This window comes from Malania oleifera, chromosome 6 (assembly GCF_029873635.1).
Source record: "Malania oleifera isolate guangnan ecotype guangnan chromosome 6, ASM2987363v1, whole genome shotgun sequence".
Classification (NCBI taxonomy): domain Eukaryota; kingdom Viridiplantae; phylum Streptophyta; class Magnoliopsida; order Santalales; family Ximeniaceae; genus Malania; species Malania oleifera.
In genome coordinates this window covers 39,980,237-39,996,632 of record NC_080422.1, presented here as the reverse complement: position 1 = coordinate 39,996,632, position 16,396 = coordinate 39,980,237, and the positions used below count along the sequence as shown (strand labels likewise).

The 16,396-nt window shown below is 37.1% G+C and overlaps 1 protein-coding gene across 2 annotated transcripts in view; it reads right to left on the bottom strand.

Moving 5' to 3' along the window:
* Nucleotides 1–16,396, bottom strand: part of LOC131157546 (uncharacterized) — an 82,471-nt gene that overhangs the window by 12,630 nt on the left and 53,445 nt on the right. For both annotated transcript variants that reach the window (XM_058111784.1, XM_058111785.1), the window contains one exon: nucleotides 14,956–15,111. In XM_058111784.1, the coding sequence (XP_057967767.1) occupies nucleotides 14,956–15,111 (156 nt within the window). The remainder of the gene's footprint in view (nucleotides 1–14,955; nucleotides 15,112–16,396) is intronic.

Here is a 16,396-nt window from a genome sequence, read left to right as displayed (position 1 = left end):
TTCCACATTCTTAGTCTATGGAGCTGATATGTGATAATCAAGCTGCCATTCATATTGCTTCCAACCCAATCTTCCATGAGCGGAACAAATACATTGAAGTTGATTGCCAATTTGCTCAAGAGAAACTTGGGCAGAAGCGTATCACCATGACTAAAGTGAAGTCTAATTTCTAGCTTGCTGATTTATTTATTAAAGCCTTGGTGGGTGTTCATGTTAAATTCATTTGTAACAAGCAAGGAGCATATGATATATATGCTCTAGATTGAGGAGGAATGTTGATGGTTATCTTAGTCATTTAGCATTGTAAGTGTGTGTGTTATGTTAACAAGTCAGAGTTAGAAAGGGCATTATGGTCATTGGTATGTACTTTGACATATATTATAAATAAGGGGAGAGACCTATCATTGTGTCTAGGTCATCCATTTCACCCAATATTCAATAGAAACAAGCTTTAGTTAAGTTAAGCTTGAGTCAAGCTAGAGTTGTATCAATGTTAAATAAGCAAAGCTTGATTCTTCAAACAATACCTTTTAAGCTTGACCTCGAGCTTCCTTCAAAGCAATCAAGCCAACTTCAAGCTAGTCAAAACTTGGCTCAAAGCCTACTTGCAGTTGCAGTGAAGGTAGTCAAGACATTTAGCATGCTAAAAATTTGCTCTCACTATCACAATTGAGTAACCTTCCTCTGTTGGAACAGAAGAATAGAAAAACAGAAAAAACAGAGAATAAAAATACTGAAAAATGCCTCTTTAATTCACTAACTTGATGAAGAAATTATATATAAAAAGCTACAGTGCTGCAGCACTTTTTGCTGGATTTTTGAGATTCTTTTCTATTTTTTCACTACTTAAAATGACTGAGATAAGGCCACTAGTTATAGGGCAGAGTACATGGGGAATAGATGGGAAATTTTAATATTCTAGGGACTCAACAACTCATTAAATAAACCTAGAAACAAGGGAAGAATATGACAAGTCCCTAGACTAAATAACTCACTCGTGTGCTATTAATGGATGACAGCTGTATTCCACATTGAAAAACTGAACAGAACTTTGAATAAAAATCACACTAGCTGCAACTTGCTGACTGAATAATTTTATTGTTGAATGTTCTGTTGACTGTTAGCTGAGTTGTCTGCTGACTTTTCAACTAAATAACTGAATTAACTTACTTCAGTAGGTTCACAGTTTTCTCACAAATTCCCCTCTAAAGCCGTGAGTCCTAACATGTCTCTGAACTTCAAAAACTTCTCAGTAGTAATAGGTTTTGTGAGCATGTCTGCTGGTTGTTCATTAGTGCTGACGAATTCTAGCTGAATTTCTTCCTTCTGCACAAGGTCACAAATAAAGTGATTTCTGACCTCAATATGCTTTGTCCTGGCAAGAAAAATTGGGTTCTTAGTTAGAGCTATTGCTGACATATTATCACAATAAATGGTTGTAGGACCCTCTTGCTTCTTCCTAAATCACTAAGTAATTTCCTCAGCCAAACTCCTTCACAAGCAGCCTCCGTTGCTGAAATATATTCTGCTTCTGGAGATGACAAGGCAACAGTGTTTTGCTTTCTTTAACACCATGAAATGGTGCCATTTCCAAGGCAGAAAACATATGCCGATGTGCTTTTTCGATCATCAACTGATGCGGCCCAATCACTGTCAGTGAAACCGGCCAAAACAAACTCAGAATCTTCGTTGTACTTCAGTCCAAGTTTTAGTGGGCCTTTAAGGTTCTTAATACCCTTTTTGCTACTACATAATGAAGTACACTTGGGCTGTGCATGAACCTAGACAACATACTAACAGCTTGTGTAATATCAGGCCTAGTATGAGTCAAGTAAATAAGGGATCCAACTAAACTCCTATACTGATTTTCGTCGAATTTCTTAGCTCCATCATTAGAATTTAATTTTTCATTTATAGTCACAGGAGTACTTGCAGCCTTACAGTCCTTCATATGAAATTTCTTCAAGATATCAGCTGCATACTTTTCTTGGGAAATGAATATTTCCCTTCTGCCTTGCTTAACTTGCATCCCGAGGAAGTACTTCATGATCCCTAAGTCTGTCATCTCAAAATTTTTCATCATTGAGTGCTTGAAGTCAACAAGTAAATGAAGATTGCTTCCAAAGTAAATTAGATCATCAACGTACAAGCAAACAATGATGAAATTAGTTTCTTTTTAAAAAAAATAAAGAGTTGGTTCATGAAAGCTTTTCTGAAATCCTGAATTATGAAAATAAGAATCAATCTTACTGTTCCAAGCTCATGGAGCTTGTTTGAGGCCATACAAAGCCTTGTTCAGTTTGTACACCTTTTCTTCTTTGCCCTTCACTTCATATCCACGTGGCTGCTCAACATAAACTTCCTCATTCAGTTCTCCGTTGAGAAATGCAGATTTAACATCCATTTGATACACATTTAACTCCAATTTGGCAACTATTGCAAGTACAAGCCGAATTGTCTCAATTCTTACAAACGGTACAAAGGTCTCATTGAAATCAACTCCAGGTTGTTGAGAATAACCTTTGGCAACCAATCTGGCCTTATACTTTTGAATGGAACCATCCTCGTTATATTTGGTTTTGTAAACCCACTTGAGACCAATAATGTTTTTGCCTTCATGAGGATCCACAAGCTTCCATGTGTTGTTCTTTTCAATCACGTTCAACTCTTCTTCCATGGCCTTTTTCCATTTTTATCCTTCACTGCATCTTCAAAATTCTGTGGCTCACAAGAGAAAAGAGCAAATTCTGAATTTTCATTAGAAAAATAGCTTCTAAAATCACCATACCTTTCCGGAGGTCTTTTAACTCTCTCAGATCTTCTTAGGACAAGTGAAGAGGATGAAGTTCCTTCAATTTCTAAATTTTCAGATTTTGAACTAAGGTTCCCGAGTGCAATTTCAGCTTCTGAAATTGCTGGATTCTGAGATTCAGTAGTTGATTTAGGTCTTGTTGCTTCAACTGGTACAAAATTTGGAATATTGTTGAGTTCTGGCCGTTGGAAGTCCACCGTCATACTCCCCTTTCGTCAAAGATGACATCTCTTGCCACTGTCAGCTTGTGATTAACAGGATTTAGCAGTCGGTAGCCCTTTGATTCATCGTTGTACCCAATAAACAGAAGCTTTTCTCCCTTCTGATCAAACTTATCCTTATTGGGAGCTTTGTTGAGTGAGTAGGCTAGACAACCAAACACTTTTAGATGGCTAACATCTGGTTTTCTCCCACTCCAAGCCTCATAGGGAGTTCTATTCTTCACTGATTTTGTTGGTGACCTATTTAAGATATAAACAGTAGTATGTACAGCTTCAGCCCAAAGAGAATTAAGAAGTCTTTTACCTTTTAACATGCTCCGAGCCATTTCAACAATGGTCCGGTTCTTAAGGTCTTCATTTTCAGCCCACTTTGCCTTTCAACAAGAGCTTTGAACTCCAGAAATATTGAGAAGGCATCTGATTTTTGCTAAATAAAATACAACCATATCATTCTAGTAAAATCATAAACAAAAAATATGAAATACCTTTTGTTTCCAACAGATGGTGTTCTTGTGGGTCCAAATATATCCGCATGAACAAGCTCCAAAGGAGCTTTGGCCCTCCAAGAAGTTTTGGGGAAAGGAAGGTGGTGCATCTTCCCGTAAATACAGCATTCACAAACTCCTTCAATTTGATTTATTTGGGGAAGACCACGAACCATATCCTTTTGCTTGAGAAGCTACAGTCCCTTATGATTTAAATGCTCAAATTTGAGATGCCATAGTCGAGATTCGTTTGAAATTTCACTCTTCAAAGCCACTTGACTTGTGTAGTTGATGGAGAGTGGAAAAACCTTGTTTCGAGTCATCTCAACTTTAGCCATCAGTGAGTCTATGATTCTGCATTCATTTCCTTCGAAATGGACTTGATATCCTTTTTGAATTGACTGCCCCACACTTAAGAGATTGTGAGCAAGTCTTGGGACATAAAGAACATCATGGATGAATTTTTGCTCACCTGATCTGGACTGCATTGCTATTACACCTTTTCCTTTGACTTTTACAAATTTCCCATCACCAGGAATAACAGAATTTGAAGCATTTTCATCAATTTTAACAAATAACTCACGGTTACCTATCATATGACTGCTGCAGCCACTGTCAAGGTACCAAACCTTGTCGTTGTTGCTTTCAGCATTGAGACAAGTGAGAAACACTTGCTCTTCATCATTTCCCTTGCTGAAATTTGCTTCTGAACTTTCATTCTTCTTGTGCCAACAAGCCCGGTCTGAATGGTTTGGAATGCAGCACCTTTTACACCTTAAATAGCATTCAGCTGAGGTGTGATTTGACTTCTTGCATATGATGCAATTCTGTCCTTGATTGCTGGACCTTTAAGGCTGAAAATTCCTGCCTCTGCCACGGCCTCTTCCACGACCACGGGACTACATATTTTGGCCTCTTTTGAGACTGGTCTTGTTACTGAAAATTTCCCTTCCTCTCTTGATTTTTCCAGTTCAAATTGAGTTTTGATTGAAAAGCCTACTCCAAGGGCTGACCTGAAGATCTTTTAATCCTTTCCTCATGTGATTCTAAAGAATCACAGAGGTCAAACATGGTCATAATTGAGAGGTATTTTGATTCTTCAATTGCTGTAGCTGCATGATCAAATTTTGGTGGTAAACTTTTGAGAATTTTTTCAACGATCTTTTTTTCTTCTATCCGATCACCATAAGCTCTAATTCGGTTGACTATTCCAGCAACCTTGGAGAAAAAATCTTTGATGCTTTCAGAATCTTTCATTGCCAAGCAATCAAAGTTCTTCCAAAGAGATTGTAGTCGGATCGAGACTACTTTATTGTTTCCTTGAAATTCCTTCCACAGTGTTTCCCATGCGTCTTTAGCCTTTTGAATGCCAAAGATGCGGGGATAGATGGTCTTGCTGATCCCTTGATGAAGATGACTCAAAGCAAGAGCATTATTTTTTATTTTTTCTTTGTTCTGGGCAGATCTCTGAGATGAGGTTTCTGTGCTTGTGTTTGTAGAGGATGAATCATCATTTGCTGAAGTTGAATCATCATTCCCTTCTTCAATAATCTCCCATAAGTCTCGTGCAATGAAGAAAATTTTCATTTGATCAGCCCAATACCCATAATTTTCTCCTTCGAAGATGGATACTTGGTTTTGAGAATAATTGAACATAGTTCCAACAGAGGAAGAGGTGTTGGACGACATGGCTCTGATACCAAATTTTGTTGGAACAGAAGAATAGAAAAACAGAAAAAAACAGAGAATAAAAATACTGAAAAATGCCTCTTTAATTCACTAACTTGATGAAGAAATTATATATAAAAAGCTACAGTGCTACAGCACTTTTTGCTGGATTTTTGAGATTCTTTTCTATTTTTTCACTACTTAAAATGACTGGGATAAGGCCACTATTTATAGGGCAGAGTACATGGGGAATAGATGGGAAATTTTAATATTCTAGGGACTTAACAACTCATTAAATAAACCTAGAAACAAGGCAAAGAATATGACAAGTTCCTATACTAAATAACTCACTCATGTGCTATTAATGGATGACAGCTATATCCCACTTTGAAAAACTGAACAGAACTTTGAATAAGAATCCCACTGGCTGCAACTTGCTGACTGAATAATTTTATTGCTGAATGTCCTGCTGACTGTAAGCTGAATTGTCTGCTGACTTTTCAACTAAATAACTGAATTAACTAACTTCAGTAGGTTCACAGCTTTCTCACATCCTCATAATGGGATGAACTCAAAAAAGCACATTGAAATGAAAAGGTGGGTAGGAAATCTTACAAATAGAGGTTTTGTGAGCTAAGTTTAATGCTTGACCCCTGGTGTAGTGACTACCTTAACTCAAAGAATGATAGAACTCAAAGGATATGCATATAAAGTAGAAGTAGAAGCGTAGAACCATGAACAAGTATAGGTTCCCTTTACCTATATTGAGGATATGCTTGACATTAGGATTGTGAGTTAAATGAAAAAAGAAAGACGTGCAAGAATATACCCAAAAGAATCCAACAAATTTCTTATATTTTGTTGTTTGAATTTTTAAACTGAAAAATAGTATGGAAAAAAGAATTCTGAAGTAAATACATAAATCTGCCACATGCCCATGGCATGGACTATAATGAGACAGCCACGTGCACACTTAATAGAAATGACAAAGGGTACAAAAAGAGCTGGGGGGTAGCTCATCTGTAGACTGGGGGAACACCTTGACGAGAGACAGACTCAAGACATGAGAGAGAGAAATTGTAGGGAAGCGAGGCAAGAGAAATTCTTGAAGACACCAATCAGCCCATCGGAGAAAGAAGATTGGGAATTGTGCGCTGCAAGAGAGACAATGGCGTCAGAGGAAGATTATCACTGGAGATGATTGACAAGCTTTGTTGAAGAGAAGCTTTGTCGAGGGAGTTGCTTTGTCAAGTGGAACACTTTGTGGAGGGGGATGCTTCGTCAAAGGGCAGTCATCAAGAAGAGACAGGAGCCAGCATGAATGACAGGGGTTCGTGCCCTAATATGCTATTTTCTATTTTAAAAATATCTTTTATATTTTAGAAAACAGGCTGATATATGCGTGCAGCTAAAACTCTGAGGCGTGAAAGGTGTGTTTTTTATGCTGTAGGCGTATGCCCAGCTAAAAAGGCCGTATGCATATGGGGAGTTCTGCATTTTAAATACGCCGTGGGGTGTTTTTTCCTGAAAACACATTGAGGAAGAATGCCTTTAAAACACTGATTTGGATAATGTAAATGAAATTCATAAATCAATTAAATAATCTGCACATGAGTGGTTAAATAAAGTATTGTTGCTAAAATCTAAGTTCAATTTTCCACATAATTTCAGAAGCCTTTCTAATAGTCTGTTGTTTCAATGAAAAAAAGATAAATCAAGAGACAAATTTCAAATGAAATTCATAAATCAATTAAATAATTCGCACATGAGTGGTTAAATAAAGCATTGTTGCTAAATCTAAGTTTAATTTTTCACATAATTTCAAAAGCCCTTCTAATAATATGTTGTTTCAATGAAAAAAAAAGATAAGTTCATGAGAAAAATTTCACTTCACTTTTAAGTCTTACAATTGGATCCAAAGGGAATTTCATTTTGTACTTAATTTCGACAAGTTTGGCTAAAATTTCAAGATTTCGATAAATTTTGGATGATTCGTCATCAAACTGTCGACGGAAGTTTGTAAGATGGAAATCAATTGCCATTTCAATTTTGAGGGTGATAGAAAGCAGAACTGACAATGAAAAGAGTCGAGCACATTAATTAGAAAGGCAAGTTCATAAATCTCTCTAATTAAGTTTCCTGACAAAATGAGGTTCTCAAGAATTCCCAGTCTGCTGCAAAATAAGGAAAGAAAAAACAAAAGTTTCATGAAGAGTAGATAATTGAAAAAAAGAAAAGGCAAGGATACACAAGAGACAAAGACTCGAGTAAGTGATATTAACTCCAACTTCAGCATCCCACACATTTTGAAGTCCAAATTTACCATGAATCACCATACGCCAAAGAGAACTATGTTCTAAGGGAAAACACTAGAATCACTTCCCCACCAATAAAATGTTTTCACATACCAAATTACATAAACCAGAACCTCCCTCTCCCCTTCTAAACCCACTTTATTCATCCACTCTACAAGATGATCCCTACTAGACAACAAGAAATCCCTCATCAATTTCTCTAATCTTCGAGCCCTGCTAGAATTTTAATAATGGACAAATAATATAGGACAATAGATGAATGAGGATTCTATATGAGTAATATGACCCCTAAGTGAACAATGCTCCCATCTACCAGTCCAACCCCCTAGCAATTATCTCATAGACTGGGTCCCAAAAAGAATATATAGTAGGATTACCATCTAAAAGGGATAAATAAGTAATAGGCCATTCATAACACGACAACCTGGTAGCCAAGAAAAAAACTTGCACCTATGCCTATTCTCACAATACTGTCGTTAAAAAATTTTATTCTTAGCCCCATCACATTTTCAAACAAAACCGAACGAAAGAGAATGGTATTGTAACTACAGATGCAACACAAACAAGTTTTCATGTACCACCTTAATCCCTTCCACCAAACGTCTATTAACACCTCAACATGTCTGTCACAATAGCAAAAAGAAAATGGGGAAGAGGATCTCCTTGTATCAAAACCCTAGAAGCTCAAAAGTCAAAATCAAGACTTTGCCCCACCATTCACAAAGACCTCAAAGTCTATAGACAAGAGATGCCCACGAATCCATTTCCTCCATCCCACCACAAAGCCTTTTTTGTACAAAACTTTGTCCAAGAAATCCAACTAATCCAATCACAAGTTTATCAAATCCAATTTTCAAAAACCAGATCCTTCTTTTTTGCTTCTAATAGAATCTTCGACAGCCTCATTCATTACCAAAACTGCATCTAAAATCTGCCTGTCACCAATGAAAGCACTCTGATTATGGGAAATAGCATCCAACAAGACAATAGCCAATGTCTTAGGGAACTTTAGTCAATATTAAGTTAATAAAACTTTAGTAGCATGGACTTTTATAGGGACTAGGTTAATAAAACACTTGAGTTAATGCTCTTACTCCCCCCCCCCCCCCGCAAAATCAAAAAACTCATTAAGGACTCTAAAAAGATCTTGCTTCAAAAAATCTCAATAATCCCATAAAAAAAAAAAGTTAGAAACCATCTCAGCCAAGAGCATTATTGTAATGGTTTTGGGACCAACTCTGGTGAGGTATTGCCCGCTCTGTTCCACTAACCTCATAGGTTTGTCCTGTAAAATGCACCTCACATAGAGCTCAGACCAACCTTATAAGCCCAAAATTTTCCTAGTGCAGATGCAATGTGGGATTGTAACATTATCCACTACCTAATCTCTAACACCTCTGCTAAAGTGACTTGTGTATGGTCCCACATGATGGTACCCCCATGGTTGCTCTAATACCAAATGTAATGGTCTTGGGCCCAACTCCAATGAGGTATTGTTCGCTTTGGCGACACTAGCTTCATGGGTTTACCTATAAAAGCGCCTCACATAGTTGGAGCTCAAACCAACCTTATAAGCCCAAGATTTCCCTACACATTCAATGTGGGATTGTGATACTTATCCACATGCATTTCAAAAACTTTGTCTCTAATATCCTCCTCCTCAAAAAGCCTCTCTAACCACTCTGCTTTTTTAGCCAAAATGTAGCACCAATCCAACCCTTCAATCATAGCCCTCTCCTCATCCTCCTTTGAAAAATCAATAGCATACTTGTAATGCAATCAAGATCCCTAGTGACCAAAACCTATTATCCTCTAACTCTTTGATAAAATTCCTTCTCCTCCTAGCATTAGCCACCCACGAAAAAGTCTCATACTACAATCCCAGTCCTTAACACAATTTATTCTAGACTTCTACTCTTGGCTCACCTCTTCTCTCAAAAGAACTTGCTCAAAATCATTAGAAAACTGAACTCTTCTACTAGCTACTTCTTCTGAAAGAGAACACTCTGCTAATTTATCACACCTAATTCTTGTAAAATATCTTTTTCTCTATACAAACATCACAAAAAACCTCCACATTCCAGATTATAAGTTGTTCTTTTAGAAACTTCAATCTCTTGATACCCCCCCCCCCCCCCAAAAAAAAAAAATCTTCCACATTACATTCATCCCACCACTCCCTACCCAATGTCCAAAAATTTGAATGTGTCAACCACATTTTATCCAATATAAATTATTGGTTTAGATTCAAGTAATAAAGGACAATAATTAGACATCACTCTAGGAAGCACTTCTTGAGTAAAGCTAGGAAAGGCATCATCTCAAACTATAACAACCACAACCATCTAGCCTTAAATCCCACTAGGTAGGGTCAGCTAACTGAATTCTTTTCAGCCAATTTACATGATATTGGCAATATCCTTTGACGATTTAAGGACTATTAAATCTTTACTGATTATCACATTCCAAGTTATTTTAGGTCTGCCCCTATCTTCTATTGCCACTAAGAGCGACTAGCTCACCCCTTTAGGGTGCCTTATTTGGCCATTTCCCAGACTCTCCCTTATCTTTGTGCATGCCAAACTTACCACAGAAGTTTTTTATCTTTTAACTTATGCCATTCATCCACCTTAGCATTCTCATTTCAGTAACTCTTACCTTTTGGATATATTTTTTTCTTAGTTGCCCAATATATTGATCCATAGAGCATGGATGATTTTATAGCCATCCTATAGAATTTCCCTTTTAATTTCAAGGGTATGCTATGATCACACAGCACGCACGCCTGAAGCACCCAACCTGCTATGCATTAATTTTTCCTTCAACTTGCACAATAGATCCAAATATCAAAATCTATAGTGCTATTAATTCTGTCCTTTTTTCCTTTTGTTTTGTTAACAAAGAGGATAGTATTAAAAATAAAACCAGAAAGTACAATGAGGGAAGAACAGGATGTCCTCGCAAGAAGAGTACGCAATGCAGCTAAAAATAATAACAAAAGCACTGCCCTCCAATCCCTAACAAGATCAGAGAGTGCGCAACCCCTAAAGAAACCAAAAGAAAGGACTCAAAGAAGGCTGAAAAAACCGCTCCATCCCACAACCAAACCAAGTTATGAGATCATTGAAGGATCTCACGCTCCTTTCGGCTTGTAAGGTCCACAAAATAGCAAACACCAAGGATGCCATAGCACTTCTCCCTCGTACTCTACCCAAAACCCCTAATATCTCATGAGAAAAATTGCCCACAAGCCCAAGGTGGCACCCAGGCTTCACTAAAACAAGTTAATAAGGCATTCCAAAGGTGGGTAGAGCATAATAGTGCCATTAATTTCTTGATCCAAGGTATCCAAGGGTGCTATTAATTTCCTGACCATCAAGTATGATCTTCTCTCCAACATTCCTCTTACCATGACCAAAATTACATTTCATATATTTTGTCTTTTTTTTTTTTGGATAATAGAAAATGGTATATTAGATTAAAAAGAGAAGTTACAACTTAAGGGGACAAGAAGTCCACCCGAAAAAATGAGAAATGGAATAAAAATTAAAAAATATATATTAAACAAAATTAAAACAAAAATAAAATAAACAAATAAAACAATTAACCAAGAAAACCTCTTTTCATTCTAGTTGACCAAGCACTATAAATTTGCTAGGCTCCCTCTGACATTCTTCACCATCGTATTTCATATATTTTGTCTTTAACCAAGACACTATCATCCTCATTTTTCATACATTTGATTAATATATCTTATTTCTACTTATCTATGCCATCTTTCTTTTCTATTTTCTTCTTTAACCAAGGCAATATCATCCTTATTTTTCATACATTTGGTGCTACTTAAGTCCTTGCTCTTTCTCTAGCTCTAGCAAGTTTAAATATGTCCCTTTTCCCTTCTTTTCTATCTAGACTAGTATATCGATTATTATATGCTCTGCTTTAGCCTTACTCTTTGGAGTAGAATAGCTAGTTCTATACTAAAAAGATAGCAGTAAATGAGGAAGATTCTCAGCTTGTAAAGAGAGTTGGCGTTAGGATCAAGATGTCCAAAAATCTCTAAAGACAAAGAGTATGTGGTTTAAGACATGACAAAAAATATAAAAACATGGAAAATTTTAAAAAGTATAAATCGGAAAGAAAAGACGCAAAAAAAATGTAGAAAGCAAAAAATCTACCAAACCTGGTAGCTACTGACTAATTAGCAGCGAAATCCAGGTGACTTGGACTTTAGGAAGAAAAGTATTTCTCAAATTGGAGTCTCTAATAAATGAATCAAATCCCTTCATGCTAGAACTGACCTTAGAACCTCTCAAATTTTCATTAGTGGATCTAATAACATTAAAGTCTCCCCCTAAGCACCAATGAAAGAAACACAAACCCTCAGCTGCAGCTAACTCTTCCCACATAAACACTTCAAAAGAGGACAATTAGGTCCATAAACCAAGTAAACCACCACTGCCCCCACCCATACCATATAAAAGAACAAATGCAGAAAAGTAATCAATCAAAACATCCAAAATAAGAAGTGAACCTAGTGTCCCAAGTAACCAAAATGCCCTCCAAGGATCCAGTAGACACTAACAATACCCAATCCTTAGACCTGAAATATCAAATAGTCCTAACAAGAAGCCCATCCACTAATTCTAACTTAGACTCTTGTAACATAACAAATCAGGGGAAATCTTGCCTATCATCTCCTTAATCTTACAACATTTAACCATGCTCCCCAAATCCCTAACATCCAGCTCAACAACTTCATCCTGACACCTCACTACCCCACATCTCTTACCCCTCCTCCAAGGCTCCACCCATAATTGACAGTACAAAGCCAATTTTTGCATTTCCTTTTACACTGTCCTTTATTTTTTCTGCTTATAGGCAGTAGAAGTAACAATAACCTTAAAAGCCTGACCAAGAGGACTAACTAACTTGTATCCCATTGTATCCAACATCCCTTATGGATCTCAGCTGTTTCTTGCCTCAGCCAATGCTTCAAAGGTCACTGCTCTTCCTTCAAGACCTAATTCTCTTTACCATGGCAGATAATCCTTTTCAGTTAAGACATTACACGTATAGGCCAGATGCGTTTGTCAGAATTAAAATTCTCATTTTCAGTAATCCAAAATTCATGCATAGTGTTAGAAGTGCAACAATATGGCTCTCTTTACCTGAAGGATCCTTAATAAACCTGTACCATGCTGCTCAGGTATAGACGAACTTTTGGAAGTCCATGTACTCTTGTGTGATGCATCCTGTTCTGACACCCTACATCCATTATCAGCAAGATATTTGCACTGATCAGACATGAGCTCTGTATCTGCCAAATCCACCAGTTCAGAAATCACTTGCATTAACAATTTATTCTCCACCTCGTACAGTTTCTCCAATTTGTGTTCATGTTCAGAGAGAACATACTCCTGCTCAGAATCAGCCACCTCCACTGGAATGCAGCCTTCCTTATCTGAACCTTCCCTCAGTCTAACCTCCACAAGCATCCCTATCACAACAGCAGCTGGGACCTCCACCTCATGCACTGAAGCATTCACTTTCTCACATGTTCAAACATCAGCCTTCACCCCATCCTTAAAAGCTCACCCGCTGACTTCATCCTGCAGGATCAATGGACTGATAAGGGCTTGACAAAATGAACTGATACCTTGCCTGGTATCTGCAACACAACTCATCCCCACCACTGTGTTTGCTGATACCTCCCCCTCGGTCTGCAATTTTGTGCTTATAATGGGGGCAGTCTCAATTTTTGTCTGTGATATTGATAATGTATTCAGATTGTCTTGTAAAGAAAAAGAAACCTCATTCAGAAGGGATGTTGCTGTCTCAAGCAGTTATTGGTCTAATGTCTCCCCCATAGCTTCCCCTGCACTTGGCAATGAATAACAGGTATTGTGTCTAAACTCGGCAGTGAATTGGGCTTGAGCTTTTTCACCCAAGCTTGAGCGGCTCACGTCCTCTCAAATAATGGACTGGATACTCTGGTCTAGGACTAGCACCTGAGGCCCACAATGAGTAATGAAATAACAGTCTTCAACCCATAATTCCTTGGTCTATTATGCTCAGCGTTGGCATGCTGTCTCTTTTGGTATGAAATTCAAAAACAATTTAAGACAATATGCTGGTTGAAAATCAGTCATGCAAGGGATGGTGGTTTCCAATTTTTTATTACTCCACTGCTGAATTTTCCATCTATAGTTACAGGAAAATCCCCATTGTTGGCAGGAGGACCCTCCAACTTTCTCTGCATCAGCATAAAGGTGCATGAGACAACCTATGGAACATGGAAATCCTTCCGTCTTCTTTCACAAAATTAAGCGGCTCACATTCTTTGCAAATTAAATGCATACCCTCCAGTATAGAGTGCTGCTCAATGTTCTCATTTCCCAGTACAAACTCATCCAACACAAGCTTCCTCACAACCTGGAATTTACAAGGACCAACCCCAACCCCACCCCCCTCCCCCCTCCCCAAAAAAAATATTTAATAATTTCTCGACAATTATTAGTTGTCCTGAGATGTTACACAAACTGCATGAGTGCATGAGTAATAACCCTCCTGGAGTTCTGAATGTTTTGAACCATGGATACTCTGATTTCTGCAACTAAAACTTGTGCAATTGTTGCCTTACCAATTATATTTACATCCAGTGACATAAAAAAGACATTTTCCTCCCATATTTTTTGACAACTCAAGAGTGATTGTGAGTGGGTTGCCCATTCAAGCAAAAATGACTCTGATCTTCAATGAGGATAAAAGCCATGATGATGATTCTTCTCAACTCCTATTCTTTCTCTCTCCTTTTTTTTTCCTCCCATGTAATATACATATATTGTATACGGCACACTGCATTTATTTTATATATTTTATATACATATTCAATAGTATTTTAGGACGAAGAATTTGGATGAGTAAATGCAATATTTGCCTTCCTCTCTCTCTCTCTCTCACAAGTCTACTTCTCTTCTACTCCCTTTCCTTATCTCTTCTCTTCCTTTTTCCTCATTCTTCTCTCTTTCCTTCCTTTTTTCTCCTCCTTCTTGCTTGTTTATTCTTGCTTGACTATCCTACATCAAATTATTTCTTGATATCTAATATTTTAATGACTCCAGTTACTAATGGCTTAAGAAAAAGGAGGTGCCTTGACACCATTTATATCACACTCCTAACTCCTAGTTTAGGTTTTCTTCATTTTACTCAGTTCTCGATTTTGTTTAAGTTCTTTCAAGTTTACTGAATGGACATATATTGGAACAAAAGAAGATAAATGAAAATGCAGATAAAAGAAAATGCACTTGCTAGGAATAATTTTGGCACAACAAAGCATGACAAAAATGTTTTTACAAATTTTACCAATAATATTTAGATAAAAAATTTTAATTCCAAATCTAACTTTTTGCACAATGCATATTCTGCATAGAAATAACTGAAATATATTCTACCTGGTTTTGGGAATCCCTGAGGGTATTTATGAAGGTCGAAGAGTCCATCTCCAAATTCATATGCAAAATCACAAGGCTCTTCTGTTGATATCACTTCCTTGACTTGTCTCAGCACAAAATACAATCGGCTAAATGAATTTGCAAATCCAGCAAGAACTGATCCACGTGAGAATTTATAAGATTCTCAGAGAAATATTTTTATCAAGAAAATAAGTTATACAAAATCAAACTTTTGAATTGACCAAAAAACAGAATTAATGTAGTCAAAGACTCAAAGTAGATATATAGCCATAAAAAACAGCAAAGAATTGATTCCTCAAAAATGTTCAGGTGGACACTGTATATTAGGATGCCATACCAAAAAAAAATTTTCACAATTTTTTTATGAGAAAAAAAAATTCATTCATTAAAAAATAAACAATTATACAAACATTAGATGACAAGACGTCTTCCTGTACTCCCTGAAAGAAATTACAGAAGGGCCGCCCTCCAGTCTCATTGGAGTCCATACAACGATATCCCCAAACAATTTCCAAAAGGTCCTACTTTGTGGGGATTGCTGATGTTTTTTGTTCTAATTTTGACAGATTTGAGGGAAGTAAGGTGCATGCTTGTCGAAAGGTGGCTTGTATGGATACTGAGATGAGGAAGGAGTTTGAAGAGGACAGAGATTCTGGTGAGACAATGGTAAAGCTTTTAAGGAGAGATTCTAAAGGAGAACTTAGTATAGTGCAGGACTCTCTTGCAATGGAGGTTGGGTGTAGCAATGGTGCAAGAAAAGAAAAGGAGGTGAAGAAATGGGAGGATTTTTCAGATTCAGAAAGTGATAATACTAGTGAGTTCAACTGTGGTGGGGGATTGCTGTTGGATGAGATTCGAAAACAATATGAGTATGTTTCTGATCCTTGTGACAATATAGAGGATTTGTCTTATGTTCATCCTCCCCCATTGGAAGGTTTGAAGGGAGTGTATTTTTTTATATTTGATAATGATGCGCTGCGTAACAATTTACAACGTAGGGATGGAATTTTGGCCACTCCCATAAAGGAAATTCCTAAGAATGAGTTAGAAGCTCAAGATCTTTTGAACAGAATGGATTTAAAGTTGACTGGTATTGGAGGAAATGAAGTGTGCTTGGATGGTGGCAAAAGTCATAAGATGAAGGGTCAAAGCGATTTAGCAAATTTGAAGAGTATGGTAGATTATAATGGAAAGGATTTGAAAAGGGGTTTCCTTGGTTAATATTGTATAGTTTTTGTTAGGCTACCACTTTACCTAAATGCTTAAGCTGTTAGGTTGTGGGCCAACAATGCATATCAAGCTTTAACACTTCCCTGCACATGCAGCCCAACAGCACGCAGAGAGATAAAAAAAGGATAAATTACACCAGCTACATGGAATATAATAATTTTTTAAACGCCACAAAATAAACGCAGACAAT